The sequence below is a fragment of the Equus asinus genome, chromosome 25 (genome assembly GCF_041296235.1).
Source record: "Equus asinus isolate D_3611 breed Donkey chromosome 25, EquAss-T2T_v2, whole genome shotgun sequence".
Lineage (NCBI taxonomy): Eukaryota > Metazoa > Chordata > Mammalia > Perissodactyla > Equidae > Equus > Equus asinus.
The window spans coordinates 42,871,071-42,889,642 of record NC_091814.1 but is presented as its reverse complement, the minus strand read 5'-3'; the positions used below and the strand labels follow the sequence as shown (position 1 = coordinate 42,889,642).

Here is an 18,572-nt window from a genome sequence, read left to right as displayed (position 1 = left end):
ACCTGGGCCGCTGCGAGAGTCAACTGGAGGAATCTCCCTAAAAACTTATGAGGGTGGCCAGACCTGTGTGCTGAGGAAACCCTGATTCCACCCCAACGCCCCGCCAATCCAGCCCGGCCTAAGGTGGGGTGCAGGCCTCATGGATGATTAGGAAGCCCTCAAATAGTTTTCTTCAGATGGTCACAGGCTTTAGGGGGTGCGGGCACCTCTGATCTCTGTGGGGTCATGGTGGTCCCAGACTCAGAGACTGTCCTACCACGGGTCCCTCTTCTCTCCCACCTGCTTCTAACTCAGGACGTCTTATGGATTGGGTGGGATCGCTGTAACTTTCCTGGAACAGCATACGTTGGTCCAATCTATTCCAACGGACTCCTTTTCCGTTGAATACCGGACTGCGTGAAGCCAAATGACCTCCCCGAGGCCCCAGCAGCTACAGGAACGTGAGTCCGGGGTCCGAGCTTATGCCTCGCAGACGCCCCACTCCTTCCATGGGGAGGTGGGAGCTCCAAGGCCTGGGCTGCGCTCCTCGCCTCCTGCGGCCGGAGGCGGGAACCCGGCTGGCGCAGCTCTGAGGCCTCGGCGGACCGTGATGGGGGCGCTCCCCGCAGGTCCCGAGCTCCGGGGCCCAACTCCGGCCCCCGAGGGCTCCCAGGCCCACCTGCCAGCAGGCGGGACGGCGAAGGGGGCGGGGCCGGGCTGCGGGGGCGGGGCATGAGGGGCGGGGCCACATGGCTCCTCCTCCTGGACCCAGGCAGGAGGCGCCGCGGCGCCGCCCGGCACCAACTCGTCTGAAACTTGCGCGCAGCGGTGGGCGCAGCCGCCAAGGATGGGGTGGTACGGCCGTTGCTCCGGGCCGTCGCCGTTGCTGCTGCTGCTGCTGTTGCTTCTGGCGGTGGCCGGCGCTGCCGCGGCCCCGCGCTCGGCGCTCTACTCGCCCTCCGACCCGCTGACGCTGCTGCGGGCGGACACGCTGCGCGGCGCCGTGCTGGGCTCCCGCAGCGCCTGGGCCGTGGAGTTCTTCGCCTCCTGGTGCGGCCACTGCATCGCTTTCGCCCCGACGTGGAAGGCGCTGGCCGACGACGTCAAAGGTGAGAAGCCGGGGGCAGGGGGCGAGGCCCGGTCCCCTGGTCCTACCCGGGCGGGCCCCTATCCGACCCAGGCGGAGGGCCCTTCCCACGCGGCCCCCTGGCCATCCCCTCCGCCTACCTCTTCTCTGCCCCTCCCACTTCCCTCCAGTTTCACATCCCTCAACTCCATTTTTGGCTCCCGCTCCTCCCTGTGTTTTTCCTTTTGGGCGGTGTCCCGAGCTTCACTCCCCTCCTCGCTGCCCCAGGTCCTCTGCTGGCTTGCTGCCCCCATCCCTGCGACGACGTCTTTGTTCCTCCTCAGCTGACACCTTAGGGCTTCCTCTAGTCCAGTCTTGTGGCATTCCCTTTCGCCTCGCTCAAGGACCCGTGTCGCCTTCCTGCCAAGTTCCCCAGCTTCTGGGATCAGTGCTGGGGAGAAAAGGAACTGACACTTATTCTGCACCCCGCCCCCCGAGCCCACCTCTTTCCCCACCCCTCGGCTAGTTGACCCAACTGGTACCTAGGCTTCCTTTCTCAGCTTTACCTTTGAGGCAGTGTTTTCCTATCTCGGTTCTAGGCCTCTCCTGACCTGCTGCCTCCAACTAGTTAGCTTTGGGGTCACATCCTCCTCTTTTCCCCTTGTCCATGCACCCTCTCAGATCCTTCTGTTTTAACCCTATGAGCCCAGAGGCCTGACTGAAGGCAGCCTCTTGCGGGGGGGGGGTGCGCGTGGCCCTTGGTCCACGTTTCCGTTCACTGACCTAACCACTAATACCGTATTTCCTTGATTCTAAGAGTCCCCTCAATTGTGAGACACATCATTCATTTACTAACAGCCTGAGGGATAGAGGGGTGAGAAGACCACTAAATGTATAGAGATTTAAAGGTGTACTCTATTATAGAAATGTTAACATTTTTAAAGACTTAGAGCTGAGGAAATATGGTAATAGTAGTAATTAGTGTTTACTGAGTGCTTACTATATGCCAGACACCTTCCTGAGTGAGTACTTGACAGATATTATGTCAGTTTCCTTTCCACAGTTTAAAGATCCCTTTGGTGTCACACCTCTGCCAGCCCAGATAGTGGGTGTTTGCAGGGGCCGGAGTGGTGTTGTGGTAGTGATTTGCTTCTGAGTATGGTGCTGGGGCCCTAGCAGGGCTTCTCACCTGAAATGGTTGCTGAAGGAGGACTGTGGGCATCTTAGGGAATAGGCCTCTTTCTGGAGAGAGGAGAGCTAGAACCATTGTTCGCCTGTGCTGTTGGTATTTCTAGACAAACTCTACTGTTTGTGGTAGAATAGCGCATTTGCAGGTGTTGGTCTTCAAACTCAGGCTCCCTCTTTCCTTGAGCAGCTTGCACAGTGGTTACTGAAGTGGCTAGATGGAAAGATATATACATCTGTTAGCCATATGGCCCTGGAAAGTTATTTTTAAACATAATTGATAAACCATTTTACATGTACACACTCACCTGTGTGCCTCTCTGCTTCCGTCACCTGAATGTGTCATTTCTCAGTGGCTCTTCACACTATTTCAGTGATGTCAACACATCTGGTCAGGGCAGGAGGGAGGAAGAACATTGAACATGGAATTGAAACGCCCAAAGGGACGTTAGGTGTTCAGGGGACATTGTGGGCCTAAACATCATAAAAATTTCTAGGTTGGTTTCCACTTTGAGGCTAGAAGAGGTCTTTAGTGGCCACAGATGGACTCAATGGGGAAGATGCTTATATCTTGAGGGTGCTGGCGGGAAGAATTAGCTTCCAGCTGACTCATGTGTGTGGCCTCTTGCAACCCAGACTTTTCCAATGAATCGTAATCCAGATACTGACCCAGCCTGCCCTTGGAGGAGGGCTGCCACTTCCCAAAGGGCTCTTCTCCCCAGTGCATGGAGTGACAGTCTTTCCTTAAAGAAAAGCAGAAACAAAACTGACCTCAGAAAGGAGAATGGAAGCATCAGTGTCTGTGGAGATGAGTCTCAGTCGATGGGAGGTGAGAGATTTAGGTGGAAAGTGGACGTCTCCTATGACGGTCAGGGTGAGGCAGTCCCCTAAGCAAGACCAGGTTGGGTGAGGGCACTGGCCGAGTCTGGTGTTGGCCTGCAGTGATGACCCTCACTCCATTCCAAGGGGGTGTTTCCTGGTGAGGGCCTGCTGAGAAGCCAGCGTTGCTCTCATGTCACCTCTGCATTCTGGGGCTCCCTGAGAAAGTTTGGTTGTGGGCCATCAGAGGGGTGCTCTCACACCACCGTGGGCCCGTGGGAGTGTGGCCCCTGCCCTCTGCCAGTGGTTTGAGAACACCTTGGGTAGGAGCAGCAAGCGTATGGAAGGTCATGGGGGGAGAGAAGGATTTTGCAGCCCTGCCCAGCTGGCTTCGGGCATTGAATCTGACTGGCAGTGGCTGTTTCTTCAGTGATCTGTGGGATGGGTTCTCCAGGACGTTTGTTGCTGTGGGCAGAGCACTTGTTTCTAAGGACCTGGCTCAGCCCTTTCTCTTCCAGAGCAGCTCTTATTGTTTCAGCATATGTTTGGGAAATTGATTGTGTTCAGTTTAGATCTTCTTTACTCTTCACTGCCTAATCAATCAACAAATATTTGTGGAGTGACCTCTGTGTGCACAGCATTGTGTACATTGCTGTTGGGGAAATGAGCTACACACTGCAGGAAAATTGGCAAGAGTAAGAAGCTGTATTTGAAAGGGGCCAAAGGAGTGGCTCAGCCGTTCCTCATTGTGGGAATTCAGGGGAGGGAAAGTCAGGGAGGCTAATCTGGTCACCAAAGGCCTTCATTCAAGTGGTTGTTTACTACATACTTGCCTCATGCCAGGCTCTTTGCTAAGGGCTGTTACAGGCCCTTGTTATTTATAATCTTTATGAGAAAATATCTGAGCCATAGATAATTGTCTTTTTTTTTTTTTTTTAAGCAGATAAGTAACTTACCCAAGATTACACATATGGTGGAGGAGGTTCTTGAACCCAGCTCTTTTTGATTCTCCGGAGCCTGGGCGGGTGAAGAGGCGGGTGGAGGAGGAGGGTGTTCCAGGTGGGGGAGAGGCCTGTGCAGAGCCACGGAGATGAGATTGGTAAGGCATGCCTGTTGGAGTGACGTGAGCAGTGTTGGTTTGCCTCCCTTTCTTTTCCGGGGCGTAGACCGCCTCTCTGACTTGTACCACCGTGATGCCCAGCACAGAGCCTGGCACCGAACACTCACGCAGGCCTGTGGCATGACCCTCACAGGATTCCGAAAGAGAGCACGAGTGGCCGGGCCTTCTGCTGGTGCTGTGGCTCCTCTTAACTCAGACCTGGGGTGTCAGCCAGGTGTGAGCAGGAGGGAGAGCATTTTGTCCCTCCCGTGACCTCACTGCCCAGAAGCCTGCAACAAGGAGGAAGGGATGTGGTGGTGACACTGGCTAACTCCCAGTGTCACGGTGATTCCTGGCGACTTGAGGGGATCTAGTTCTGACCGCTAGAGCTGGCTGGCTCTTGGTGGTTTGGGTGGGTCTGCCCTCTGCCTTAATAGAGGCCCAGGCTTGCTTAACAGCCAGAGGCCTCACGGCCATTTTTCTTGGCAAGTGCTGTTTGCTATAGAGCGGCTGAACTGGCAGTGCTGGAAAGGACATGACAGACCATCCATCCAGGTCCTCGTTAGACCCATGAGGAAACTGAGGCCCAGAAAAGACACATGTGGTGCTCAGAGGGCTTCGGCTAGCTATAGCTGTAAGCAAGTCCTATGACTCTGGGTCCAGGGCCCCTTCCTGACCTTGTGAGTGGAGACAGGGACCCTGCCTGTTTCTCCAGAAGGAGCCCATCACCCCCTTACCACAGGGTGTCCCTTCACCCACCGCCCCAAAGTCCACAAGTCGTCTGGCTACGTTCACCTCTCCACCCTTCCCCTCTCCATTTGCTCATTTACTCTGTTGTCAATAGAGAAATTACTTTGCCAGGGCAGGAAATTTTTTTCTCCCCAAGAGTAGGGCTAGGCTGAGACTGCCCATCCTTTAGGTGCTAGGCCTGCAGGTTGTGGTATTTAAGTCACCTGACACTTTAAAAAGCCTCTCGTGCCCAGTCTGTTCCTTTCTGGCAGCAGCACGCTGTACTTAAAGGCGGCTTTGCTTCACCAGTGGGCACTCAGTTCAAGGTCCTCTCCAGCCCTCGTACTGTTACTAGGATGATGAATAGTCAGGCCCACAGTGATTAGTGTCGGACCACATCTTTATATGTCATTATGGCTCATTAAGGTATTGACACTGATATTCCTGAGAAACATTCCTCAGCCGGGACGCTCCCGGCATGTGACCGGCCCCAGCCTCCCCCTCTCCCGCTCCCTGGGGCTGGCACAGGTCAGCAGAGGCACCGGTTCCATTTCATGGAGGCGCCGAGGAATCAAGGCATGAAGAGAGGGAGTCACAGGCTGCCCAGGAGCAACGGGCTGAGAACTTCCAGGCATCGCCTTTCCCCTTGTTCCCACGGCTGACACCCCACCCTCCTGGAGTTTCTTGGTTGGGAAGCCAGCAGAGCAGCTCTCTGCTCTGTCCTGGACCACCTTGAGACCAGCGGAGAGGCTCACGTTCTGGATTCCGATCCCAGACTCACCCTTGGTTGTTCTTGGGCACGGCTGTCTAATCTCTGTTTTAGGTCAGGAGAGCAGGTCTAGAGATAAAGACCTCCTTACTTTCCCCTTAGGGTAGTTTTGAGCATTAAACTAGATAAATCGGGCACACGATCAGCTCTCCTTACGGATGATCTCAGTAAGAGCTGGGTCTGTCACGCTGACTGACTTGTGAGTTACGGACAATGGGATGTAACTGAAGACAAAACTGTTTTTACTCCTGTCTCTCATGGGGGAGGTTGGGACTGGAGCAAACAGCAAAAATAGAGAGGCAACATCCTGGCTCTAGTGAGGGGGAGAGGAAAAAGCGGCTTTGAGTCTGGCAGCCCGTGGACATCTTGGGGGCTTGCCAGTCCCTCCTTGTCTGTCAAGGGGGGCAGTGATGCCCACCTCCCGCAGTGGGGGTTGGGTGACATCATCTGGAGTGTGCGGGGGGGTGCTCACTGGCGCTGGCTTTCTGTTCTCTCCCCTCCCCGTCCCCTCAGAGTCTTCCTGCCCCGTGGGCAGTGGGCACTGACTCTGGCCTGAGGGATGGTGGCCTGGACTCTTGAGAGGAGAGGAGAGGAGCAATTGAGGCCTGTGGTCCTTGGTCACCCTGTGGGGGCCTTCCCTGGTGGAAGGACACAAACTTGCCTCTCTTCTGCTGTTATGTCTAATTGCCTTACTGACTCTTGAGAACAGCCAGGCCTTTCCTGTGGGTCTCCCCAAACAAGGTGGCCAGAGCCCTGGATGCAGAACAGAAGGAGCCAAGCCTAGAGTGTGCCAGATGGCCATGGGGTGACCTGTGCTTCTCACCCTCTCTGGGCCTCCCTTGGGCAGGGGAGGAGCCATCGAAAGGAGGCCTGGGGTGCTCTTGCTTGTGATCCAGGGCAAAACCCTGTCTCTGGGCAGCTCTGCTCTCTGGCATTCGCAGGTGACTGGCATTAGCCTGACCCCCTGCCTGGGCCTGAGGATACTGAGGCTGAGAGCAGATGTCCCAGCACTGGAGCTGCTGAGAGCCAGCCCCTGGCCTGCGTTGATTGTCTACTTCAGTCAGCAGTGCCCCCCTTATCGTGTGCAGGATAATGGGGGAGCTAGGCAGTGAGGAGGCAAAAACAAAAAGACGTTTAGGGATGGACAGGCTTATAACTGTGTGGTAGAAACGTGAGCAGGGCCCTGAGCCTTGGGCTTGTAAGACAGCTCTGCCTGGGGGCAAATTGTGTTCACACTGAGTTATACCTGACAAATGGGAGTTTGCTGGCAGGGTAAGGTAGCTGTGGGAGTGACCTGGAGACGAGAAAGAGCCCTGTGCTTTCAGAGAAGGAGAAAACCCTCAGCATTCCTGGGACATAATTTGGGGAAGTGGTAAGAGGAAGCTGGGTGGGTGGGCAGGGGCCAGATCAAGAATGGCCTTGTGGCTGTACGTTTTCTTCTAAAGGCAATGGGAGCCACTAAAGAATATTGAGTAGAGAGTGACATAATCAGATCCACAGATAGAAAAGATCGCTGGGTGACTGGGTCGGCTGGTGATGGAGCATGTCGGGACTTCAGCCAGGAGGGAAATTTGACGTGTATCTGGAGAGGAGCTGCTCTAAGGGGCCCTGCACTAGCCCACTAGACATGGAGGGCAGGTTAGAGGTGACAGGAATAAAGAACCTGGGACAGGGGAAGCAGGGTGGGGAGGAAGAGACTCAGGAGGGCGTGAGGACGGGATTGGAGGCTGGTTGGGATTAGTGGATGTGTGTGGGCAGATGCCTGACTCTGTCCTACCCAGTGGTGCCAACAGTGTGGGGAGGGGTCAGGGTAGAGCGGAGTGTCAGGGAGGGTGGGAGGGCTGCCGTCCTGAGCCGGGCATGGAGCAGACTCTGACCGCAGCCGCTGTTTTGTGCAGGCTGCTCCGCAAGTGGGACCTAACACCGAAGGATGCAGGCCGGCATGCAGCTGTTTGGCCAAGCTTAACCTGCCGCCCTCATGTGCTGGGGAGCCGAGAGAGCCCCCGCAAAGGGGTTTGGTGTGATGGGGGTTTGGGAAGTTGGGGATGTGGCATGATGGGGTGTGGCTCACCTGTCTCTGCTAAACACTTCCATTTACTACCCTCCCCCTCCTGCCAGGATTCCAGAAACTTCCATGCCAAGAGTAGATTGCCAGCCAGAAAGGAAGAGGAGGGAGGAGGGATGAGGGATGAGAAGGGAGTGGGTGTTGCCTCAGGCCTGCCTCACGGTCCTAGACCCCCTCCCTTGTGGCCTTGGTCCAAGAAGGACCAGCTTAGTTGCTCTGAGCCGTTGTGAGCCTTTCCTTGGAGGGATGAGTCAGGGGTTGTCTGGGAGGTGCCCTGGCTCTTCTTGCGTCTGTCTCATGGAAGTAAGGGTAACACTGCTTTCCTTGGGCATAAAATGTTCTTGGGAGCTCTGAAGCCCTCTGAATGAGTAGCTTTTCAGACATCATAAGGAACAGGTTCTCGGGGGAGGCAAGAGGTCCGGCATAGCCGTGATTCTCAGCAATGTTATTCAGATATTCTGAATAATGTTATTCAGTATTCTGTACTTAATGGGTACTGGGTGGGCTGCCTGTGTACATCCTCCCACCCCCGCCCCACCTTGCTCCAGATGAGAGGTGTAGGGCCCTGTGGGGAGCACACGCGCCCCCGGGCAGGCTCCCTCCTTCACTCTCTGCCCAGAGATGCCGTGGGGGTCAGCCCAGACCCCTCCAGGCAGGCGCCCGCACTCTGGCCCCTGCCTGCCTCCCCCTCAGAGCCCCTCACAGCGGCCCCAGGCCCATGCTTAGTCCCCAGGGCTGGTCTCTCCTGTGTCCAGATTCCTTTCGAGCTCTGTGCCGCATGGCGTGGCACTGCTCCACCGCCACCTCACCATTTGTGCGGCTTCACGTGGGAACGTCCTGCCTTCGTCTGGAGCAGCCTCACAGTCACGTGGCACTTTGGTGGGTGCTCCGGGGGCACCTGGCCTCGAATCAGAGCTCAGCAGGCCTGCCTCGTAGATGAGTTTGTTTTCTGTCTGCCAGATCCTGGGCTGTGGCCCAGAGCAGTGCCATTATCCTCTCTGCCAGGAAGTTTCAGCAGAGGGAGAACTCAGCCCGCAGGCTGATGAAGGAGCAGGGCGCCCAGACAGCTGGCCTCCGGGAGCTGTTCATTTCCTTCCAGACTGTGGCCGTGGCCTCAGGGCTTCTTTCCCTGTGGTTCCTAGATTCTAGTGCCTCCCCTCCCTCCCCTACATTTCCTGCCTCCATCTCTGGCTGGGGAGCTAGTCCCCAACACCCTGTGTCCCACCCTCCCAAGGTGGGCTGACTGCCAGTACCTCTGGCCACAGAAACCTTCCCTGAGTGTCCACAGGGGATCTCTAAACCTCCTGAGGCGTGCTCTGCACCCTGCGGGGACTGGTCTTCTCTGGAGGGCGGCGGCGGGGACAGAGGCAATCTCAGGGCTTTTCGTCAGGAGAGCCGGGCTCATCTCCCATCTTCCTTCAGCCCCTCCAGCCCCTGGGCCCCTCCCCCACCACAGAATAATGGGGGAACAAAGATGTCATTCAAGACAGCATTGCTTGTGCAGTTTCGCTGTCCAAAGCATGGGCTAAATGTAGAATAACCCGACTATCTCAGAGGGCCTTTTCTGAGGATGGGATGACCTTTCTCATCAGAGCCTTAGGCAGGTGCCGTGGGTGTCACGTGGGGGGTGGTGAGCGGGCAGAGGTGCCAGCCCCTCTGACTGATCTCAGGTTTCTTTTGTCCTTTCAGCCTGGAGGCCAGCGCTGAATCTCGCTGCCCTGGACTGTGCTGACGAGGCCAACACAGCAGTCTGCAGAGACTTCAACATCCCTGGCTTTCCGACTGTGAGGGTGTGTGTCGTGGAGGGGAGTGCGGGCCTGGGGGACAGTGCCAGATGAGCGTATTGCCGGCGGCTCCGTGCTTCCCTGGCGGCCGCCTGGCTGCTGTGTTCTGTGAGGTTCTCTGATTCCTCTGGGCTTGATCTGTTTGAATCATAGCCCTGCAGTGCTGTCCCTTTGCTTGATGAGACCCCTGTTTTAGAGGCAGAAAGGGGTGTGAATTGGGAGGCAGAAAAGGAGGTTCATTTGGTTGGCAAATTCTGCCTTTATAAGGGAAAGGGCTGTGTGTGGCTGGGTTGGCGAGGGCGGGTTTCGGCTGCGAGGTGATTGTTTCCTGGGCTGGTGAGAGCTCCTAGCTCCCAGGAGCCTCTTTCCATTTCCTCTCCCTCCTGACCTTAGAGGTCTGACCTAACCCTATAAAACCAGGCCTCAGGCTCTGACCCATCCATGGGCAGGATCAGACTCAGGGGGCCTAATGGTCCCCCAGGAAAGGACCCCAGAGACACTGGCAAGTCGCCCCCTCATCAGGAAAGTGCCTTGAACTCAAGTAGCTTGGAAATGCCCTGTTGGGATAGCCTCACCCCACACTCAAAATGCTGATGCCTCTGGCAGCAGGGATCCCCATCAGGGAGTCCCCCGACACCTGAGGGCTCTGTCACCCCAGCTCTGGCTGAAAGTAGCAGGACCTCTCTGGTGAGGCCTTGCCTGCCAGCCTGCCTACTGCGGGGCATCAGCAGCTTAATTAATATCTGAAGCACTTCTCGGGCCCTCAGACGGGAGGCCCTAGAAAGCCCAGAGCTGCAGGGCTGTGCCGTTCTGCTCAGCGCCCTCTCTGGGGCTCTCACCTGGCTGCAATCCAGTTCTTCTCTTCTGAATTGGAGAATTCAAATCCAGATCTCTCTCTTTCTCTCCCTCCAGCTATAAATAATTAGCCTCCTCCTGCCAGAATGGCGTCTAGAAAAGCAGTTTCCTCTATAGCCACTAAGAATAATCAGGAAATGCCTTTGAAAACTGAAAGACCAAGCATTGTCCCCGGAACAAGTTTTCTCTGAGCTCAGGGGCCTCAAGTTCCAAGCACAACCATGAGCCATATCTCAGCCTGATTACATCAAGAGAATTCATCTGGAAAGCGAGGCTCCGGGCTCCTCCAAGAATGTCCAGTTCTAACTCCGTCTGACCTTGCTGTTCCTCATGCCCAGTGGAATCCTCTTGCTGGGTTCACGGTTTCCACAGCCCCAGAGAGCTCCCTCCTACGCTCCTGCTACACTTAGGGTCAGGGCACAGGCCTGGGTCAGCTGAGGCCTGGCTGGTCTGAGGAACAGCACGCCGAGTCCACAGCTCCTGCCGTATCCTTTAGAGGGGGTGGCAGAGGTTGCTTATCAATCATCCCTTTCAAGTAAAAGACCTCCCTGGCAGGGCCATTGCCCTCTCCTTAGCCCCAAGATACGTAACTGAGAATAATCTAAGTTACCCTGTGGTGCGGAGGCTGGGGCACCCTATCCGTTTTGCTGAGCCAGGGTGAGCAGCCCTGAGTGGGGAGCTCTGGGACAACCAGTGTGGGATTAGGAGTCCTCATTCAAGGCTGCAACTTCTCAGCGGGGGCTCAGCACAGGGTCCAGCCACTGCCCAGCCCCCAGGAAAGGGATTGGCATTGTCCCGTGGCCAGGTCAGGACATCCTGTGGGGGTTCTGTGAGACCTGGCACCTGGGGTTTTCTGTCTCTGCCGAGCAGAGGCTGGGGCACGGTGCGTGTGAAGGAGGTGACCCAGGCAGTGGAGAGATCCAGAAGCTCCTCGGTGCCTACCCAGGTCATGCAGCACACGCAGCCTGAATGCCTCAAGTGATTAATCATCCCTTAGTCACCCAGCTGGCCAAGGGAGGGAGCTGGGAGGGCCCTGGGCTGGTCTTCCTGACCTTCCCCTCCCTTCACACAGGCAGCACCTGGCTGGGCCGGGCTGGTAGTCATCTGTCCATTTCTTAAGAGCTCCAGAGACCAGTGTTGTGACCTCCCTCCCGCCTCCCCCCAGGAGCCTGCAGTCAGGGTTTGGCGGGGAGAGGCTCTCCGAGCCTGTCTTTAGGACTCAGCTCCAGGTGCGGTGGTTCAGGCTTCTGGTGGATCTCGGGTCTGAGGCTCCATGCAGTGGCTCTCAGACATTTTTACTGTGACCTGCCCTAAGAAATAGACATTTTACAGTAAGATCCAGAAGTTCGTTTGTATCTGTTATCACTACAACAGAAGTTTCATAAAACAATATTTATTCTTCCTACATGTAGTACACGCTATTTTCTGTTCAATTTTTAAAAAATACTGGCTGTGGTCCACTAAATTCATTTTGGTACTTACTGCTAGTTTGCTTCTAGTGTTTGGAAAATACTACTCAAACTCATTCCAGATCTCCAGGGATCCTGGCCCACTGAGAGGCTGGCGTGCCTGTGGGCATCATGGCTGGACTCTCTAGAAGCCGTTCAGACCCCAGAGGTTGGCCTGGCTGCCAGCAGCCTGGGAGAGAGCCCTGTTGCCCTGTCTGCTGCCCCCTGGGGACTGGAGCCTGTCCTCGCTCCTACCCATAAAGGCTGTGAGAGCTCTAGGATGAGGACACGTGCTGAATAGGAGGACGAGAGAGTCTAGCTGGTGTGCTGGGGACAGGCCCACCAACATGTGTCATTGTCCCTTTCCTCTGCCTTCTGCCCCTTGTCACCATAAGCAAATGTGAACTTCCACCTGCCCGGCCTGTTTAGCAAACACCTGGCTAAGAGGGGCGGGTCGGCTCCATCAGACTGGAGCTGGAGCCCAGCTGGAAGAAAACAAAGGTGTGGGGGAGGGAGGGACTAGTTTGCAGCAGGTTCTGGCTGCCGCTGAGGACCTGGAGGCTGGAACTTCTAAGGGGAGAGACTTTACCGTGGGCCAAGGAGTGCCCCTCAGCGGGTAATGGAACAGGAGCCTTTGCAGCCAAAGGCCTGGCTGGGATCAAGATTACAGGGAGCAGGGGCCTTGGGGCAGGAAAACAGAAGTCTTCCCTTTGTAAGATTCTGAGGAGGTAATGGACATGGGTTCAAATCCTACCTCCCCTGCTTACTATATGTGACTTAGGAAGTTGAGTAACAGTGCCCCAGCCACAGGCCTCAGTTTCCTTGTCTGTAAAAATGGGACGACAATATCTACCTAACTGGGTTGTTGCCAAGTGTGAAATGAGGTCTCCCGGGTGAGAGGGCCGAGGCCCTGTGTGGTATTACCTGGAGTCCAGTAAATGTGAGTTGTTTTCCTCCGCATTGCCCTGTGGGGCCGTGGTAACTCCTCTGGGCACTGCATTTGGGCAGTCCATCCATCAGCAGCTGTTGAGGGCATGTTTGCTGGGTGCACAGCGCTGTGCTCACCGTTGTGGGAGAGACCAGACAGGTATGGCATGGCCAGACGTGGAGGAGAGGCCAGACACAGAAGTCCTGTGCACAGGGTCCCTCGGAGCTGACCGTCTTGCTGACAGACAATGAGTGATCTGTGCACAGTGAGTACTCGAGGAGTTTGCCTGGGCTCCCTGAGCTCTTTCCCTCCCACATCAGAGAGGATTCTGTGTGTGGGGGGCACTTCCACTTGGTGTGGATGGATGGATGGGGTTTGGCAAGGAGAGAGGAGTGTGGGCAGGGGAGGAACTGAGAGCAAAGGCCCCCGTGTGGGCAGGGCATGTTGAGAAGACTGGTCTGGCTGGAGCAGAGGCTCCTGTGCAGGGCAGAGGCAGGGCTGGGGGAGGAGAGAGCCCAGGAATGACAGGTCCTTGAATTCAGGGCTGGGAGTGTGGACACCCTGCGGGGTGCAGAGTCTGGGCTATTACCTTATGTGACTCTTGCTAGAGAGTGAGATGTCAGGGAGGGAGACAAGACCCAGAAAGATGTCTGCTGCCTCTCTCTGGAGAAAGGAGATGGGCCCCCTCTCAGCAGTCACCTGCTTTCTTCCAGGCATCTCCTTCACTGACAGTCCCCAACGTAGGAAAGGGTAAGCCTATGGATCCTCGTGGGCTCACCATAATCTATTTGGAGACTGGATCATTTTCCTTAAAACTTGTTTTAAAAGCTTGGATTCAATCCTGTCAATGGTCACCGCTGAAAAGTGTGCTTTCTATTCCCAAGGGCTTTCCTCTGGCTCTGGGAAGGCAGTTGCTCCTGGATAGGTTGGTACAGACTTGCCCGATGCCCCCTGGTCTCCTGCCTTTGGGGAGACACAGAGGTCTTTCCGGGGCTCCAAGGTGGGGGAAGGCAAAAGCTCCTGTGTAAAGTGATGACAGGAAAGGGACCGGGTGCTGACTACTCCTGGAGGAAAGAGAACTCGCTGCTGAGTCTTAATTGCCTGTTTCCAAGGAGCCGTGGTGGTTTCCTTGGGTAGGGGACACGCCTCCAACAGCGGGCTTATTAAGGATGCGTTTTAATAAGAGGACAAAAATGTGCTCTGACTAGATCTTCATGTGACTTTTACATGAGGTTCCAGGATGATCAAAGGGCAGAGAGTTTCTGCTCAGCTGAACCGATGTCTTGAGTCCTTCCACGTCCTAGAGCTGTGCCGGGCACTCGGGGGCTTGCGGAGACCGATAAGCTGTAGTCCTGCCCTCCCACTCAGGGAGGGGTGTAGGTGGGTGGGTGGAAGGTTCAGGTTGAAGTCCGCTGTAGCTGAAGTGCAGGAATGAGGGGCAGTGGGAGGTAAGTCTGGGGTCAGATCCTAGAAGGCCTCAAATGCAGTGAGTTGGGACATTGTTCATTGGCAGTGGGGAGTCACAGCAGAGATTTGTGGAAGACTGATGTGATCAGACCAGAGTTGTGCCTTGGAAAACTCAGCAAAGCAGCGGTGAGGAAGATGGCTGGAAAATGAAAGGATTGAGTCTGTTAAAATTTCTGAGGGCAGGAAGGGAGAACGGGGAGGGACGGCTGCGGTGGGCCAGCAAGCAGGCGGTGGGCCGTGGTCCAGGGGATGTTGAAGAGGTATCACAAAGGTCAAATTCACGGAGCCTGTGGGCCGAGCTTGTGGGGTTGGGGAGAGGGAGGTGCTGTCTGGGCGACAGAGAGGGAGCAGTCCCTGGGTGAGATGAGGAACGCGGGTGGAGAAGCCGGTTCGGGGAGGGGGACTCAGTCTTGGAGAGAGAGAGTGTGTCTGGGGAGGGGGTGCCCCAACACCTGTGTGGAGGGCATCAGGAGGAAGCAGAAGTTTGTGACGGGAGGACCTGAGACAGAGGGTGCAGATTGCCAGTCATTTAGACAAAGTAGATAACATTGGTAATGAGATAGACAACAGGTTTGTTTCTGGGTTCATTCATTTACTCATTCATTCAAAAGCATAGATTGAGCCCCTCATTTGTGACAAGGCCACCCAGGGCTCTTTAAGCAGGAGAGAGTCGTGATCTGCTGCGTGGCTGTAGGAGAGGCTGGGGCAGGAGATGGCGAGGGCTGTGGGCCCAGGAGAGGAGTCCAGGGCGAGGCTGGGCCAAGGGCGAGGGGAAGGCTGTGAAGGTGGCCAAGAAGGCCTGGTCACTGTCAGGTGAACCAAGAGACGGTGGCAGCATGAAGGCAGAGAAGGAGAGGGTCAGTAAAATGTGGCACAAAAAGTGACAAACCCTGGCCATGGGGAGAGAAGTAGGCAGTGACCTCAGATCTGCAGAGGGAGCGAGAAGGGGCTGGGAAGGCCGTTGGATCGGCCGATGAGGTCCGCTGAGCTTTCTGAGAGCAGCTTCCGCTGAAGGTGGGCAGGAGCTACAGCTCGCTGGCCATGGGAAGGAAGAGACAGGGAGTTGGAGGAGTGAGAGCAGACGCTGAGAAATGCGGCAGTGCAGCGAGCGAGCGCCGGGAATGCAATATGGGGAGAGGAAAGGAGGGGCTCTCTCCAGGCCCAGCCTCCTTCCCTCCCTGTCCTTTCTTTTTAAAAAAATTAGATTAGGAGGATTGAATTGATTTCTAGACGTAGGGAAGGAACTGGCAAAAAAAAGGGAGAGATGAACCAGAGATTAATTGATAGGAAAAAGTTCCTAAAGAGCATGAGGTGTGGGAGGCAGAGCTCAGGTGGTGACATTGTTCTGGAAGGTAGATGGGAAGCTCTTGAGGATGGAGGAAGGCTGAGTGACAGCACAAGGTCACTGGAGGAGGGGGAGAGGCCTTCCCTATAGCCCTGCACCTTGCAGGCGAATACAAGTAGCCCCTGCCTCCCCCTGGGTCCCTCTCGCTCACTGTGGCTCCTGTCCGACTCCGTGCTGCCCACAGCTGGGGCCTTCAGACGACTCAGCTGGGGTCCAGGGAGGCTGCCTTTCGATGGAGGTAATGCCCACCCCTTTTAATAAGGCACCTGCTCAGATTTGGGTGACCTGGTGGTTGATGAAGAAAAGTTACTTTTCAGTACCTGAAAATAACCAGCTATGGGAAAGCCACACGGTTTACGGCTTCCTGAAGTCAGTGCTGCTTTTGTGCCTATGGGAACAAGTCGAAGTCTCTTCTGTCCGTACGTAGAGAAGGGCACCATCACTAGGAATAACTACGGCTGTAAAGATCATCCTCTGGGTTATTATTTGTGAGCAAACCAAACCCCAAAGAGGTGCATTTTAAAATTTTGTTTCTGGGAAACAATGTCAGTCCATAAATGCCTGAACCTGCTTTGTCTACTTGATCTCATGTCACAGTCCAGGAAATTTGTGATTATTTTTATAAGTATTAGGATAACAAAATTTTATTTATTCAAAATTTGTTCAGTAACTGCAGAGAACATTATTATAAATATATGTGGCATGTATCAGTGGCTGGTTTTCACCCAGAATAACAGTTTATATTAATTCTCTAAAAGGAGAGAGAATTAAGCAGCTAGCAGGAGTTCAGGTCCAGTGAGGTCAGAGGGAGCAGGAGGAGGCTGCAGGCGGGGAGAGATGGGCGGTTTCTCTGCATCTTTGTTCCTCATGTGGGAGAGGCGGGGCAGGTGGCCTCCGAATTTTAGTTTTCTGCCTACAGATGGCTGGAACAAACAAATGCTAGCTGATCAGTGTTTCCTAGTGTTTAAAAGGTAGGAAGAAGGGAAAGGGGTGATGATGATGACGACAACGACGATGATGATGTTAACATTTGTTGATTCTTTACGCACCAGGTCTTTGAATCCTCACGGCAGTTCTTCAAGGTAGATAGTGTCATCCTCATCTTAAAGATGAGAAGGTTCAGGAAGATTAATAGGTTGCCCAAAGTCATACTGTAAGAGCATAGCAAAGCCAGGCCTTGAACCCAGGTCTGGGAGACCCAGGCTGGCACTCAACCACCAGCTTGGGATAAGGCCAAATGGCCATGCCGTTGGAGGCTGAGAAGCATGGTAGCTGCAGGTGGCCCTGAGGTTAGGCACCTCAGGAAGAGGCTGCCACCCAGCCTGCAGGCTCTTCCCCAGGGAGTTAAGCGGCTGTCTGTCAGGACACCTGAACCCGGTTCCCTCCTGAGCCCAGGAGAGCACAGGCCAGAGCTCTGGCAGCTCTTGCCTCTTAGGCAGAAGCCCAGATTCTGAGGAGTTGTCCTCTGTGCTCTCTGCCCTCTCACCCAAGGAGGCGGCAGACTGGCCCTGGGTGTCACGTAGGGGAAAAAGAGGGCAAGGCGGAGTCAAGTTGGCCTGTCTCTAACACCACTTGTTTCTTCAGGGGCTCAAGCCCACCCTTCAGAGGCACCTGGCCTGGAGACTCCTCCCTCCATGGAGCATCTGTTGAGCCAGGCTGGGAGTTCTCCGTGGACAGAGACCAGCCTCTAGGCTCCTCGTCCAAGATGGAGAACAAGGACAGATGGCCTCAGAGGGCAGCTAACATTTTCTGGGAGGGGGTGTGAATTGATTTCACATTATTTTTCAGACAAGTCTGCAAGGAAAAACAGCAATGGTCATCTTCATTCGTTCACACCATCAATGTTTTCCAGTCATGAGGTGCTAGGTACTGGTGCTTTATAGACACAGGGCACCTCTGGTGACGTGTGTGAGCGGCTGCCCGCAGCTTCCCTCAGTGCTTCAGGGCTGTGGGGTCAGGACATGAGGACAGTAGGGAAAGGAATCGGTGTCGTGCTCCAAGAGCAAGGACCTCCTTGTTCTGATTTTACGCCTGCAGGAACCGAGGCTCACAAGAGTCAAGTCATTTGCCATAGTTGCTCCATTTAGTAAGTAGCTAGGTCTTAGATGCAGACCCGTTGGGTGTGGTTGTGGCACTCCTAGCCCCACGTGTCATTGACTCTCACCTGTGTGTTTCCTTCCAGTTCTTTAAGGCCTTTTCCAAGAGTGGCTCAGGAGCAACACTGTCGGGTGAGTGGCCTGGCTCTCGTTGTCCCGTTGGTGCTGTCCATGTCTTCCTCTCCCTGCCTCCCTCTTTTCCCTGTTTCTACTGGGGTGAAGAACCCAGCAATGCCTACAGCGTGAGGAGTTACCCGATTGAAAGCCAAATTTGTGTTTTCCTAAAAGTGTCCTTCCGAGCCAGCCTGAAGAAGCCTTCGGGAAAACAAGGCTGAAGAAGCCCTTCCATGCTGGTCCCTGCAGGATCCTGGGAAGGGAAAGGGTCACCACGTTCCCAGAATAGCCTTTCATGTCAAAGTGGGGTTGGCATCCAGAGGAGCAGACCACACAGCCCCTGGGGAAGCCCTCAGGGCCCCCAGGTCTGAGGGACTCTCCTGCCCCCTGAGGGATGGGGCCCCTTGTGTTACTTAGGGCCATGGGAGAAGCCCCCGCCCTCACTCCTCTAGGACGGAGAAGGACTGACTGCTCTGTTTCTCTCAGCACCAGCTCCTGTCCTGGCCCCTTGATTCTGTGAGTGAGGCTAACAGGGGCACTGGGTGGCCTTCTCCTTCTTTCCTGACACCCCTCTCCGCATGTCCCTCTTCATTTACAGTGGCTGGTGCTGATGTGCAGGCACTGCGGGAGAGGCTCATTGATGCCCTGGAGTCCCATAGTGACACATGGCCCACTGCCTGTCCCCAGCTGGAGCCTGCCAGGTATGTGGGGCTGGGGCAGGCTTGGTGCAGCATGGGCCCGGATCCCAGGCCTGGGAGCCAGAGGGTCGTGGGGACGGCAGGGCTGGGGGCCCAGGGTAATTCCTTTTTTTTTTTTTCACTTCT

The 18,572-nt window shown here is 55.3% G+C and overlaps 1 protein-coding gene across 1 annotated transcript in view; it reads left to right on the top strand.

The window, feature by feature from the left end:
* Nucleotides 1-727: 727 nt before the first annotated feature.
* The window catches only part of QSOX1 (quiescin sulfhydryl oxidase 1), a 40,483-nt gene continuing 22,638 nt past the window's right edge, over nucleotides 728-18,572 (top strand). The window contains exons 1-4 of the mRNA XM_014845273.3: nucleotides 728-1,088; nucleotides 9,401-9,501; nucleotides 17,721-17,766; nucleotides 18,347-18,449. Of these exons, the coding sequence (XP_014700759.3) occupies nucleotides 827-1,088; nucleotides 9,401-9,501; nucleotides 17,721-17,766; nucleotides 18,347-18,449 (512 nt within the window). The 5' untranslated portion in view covers nucleotides 728-826. The remainder of the gene's footprint in view (nucleotides 1,089-9,400; nucleotides 9,502-17,720; nucleotides 17,767-18,346; nucleotides 18,450-18,572) is intronic.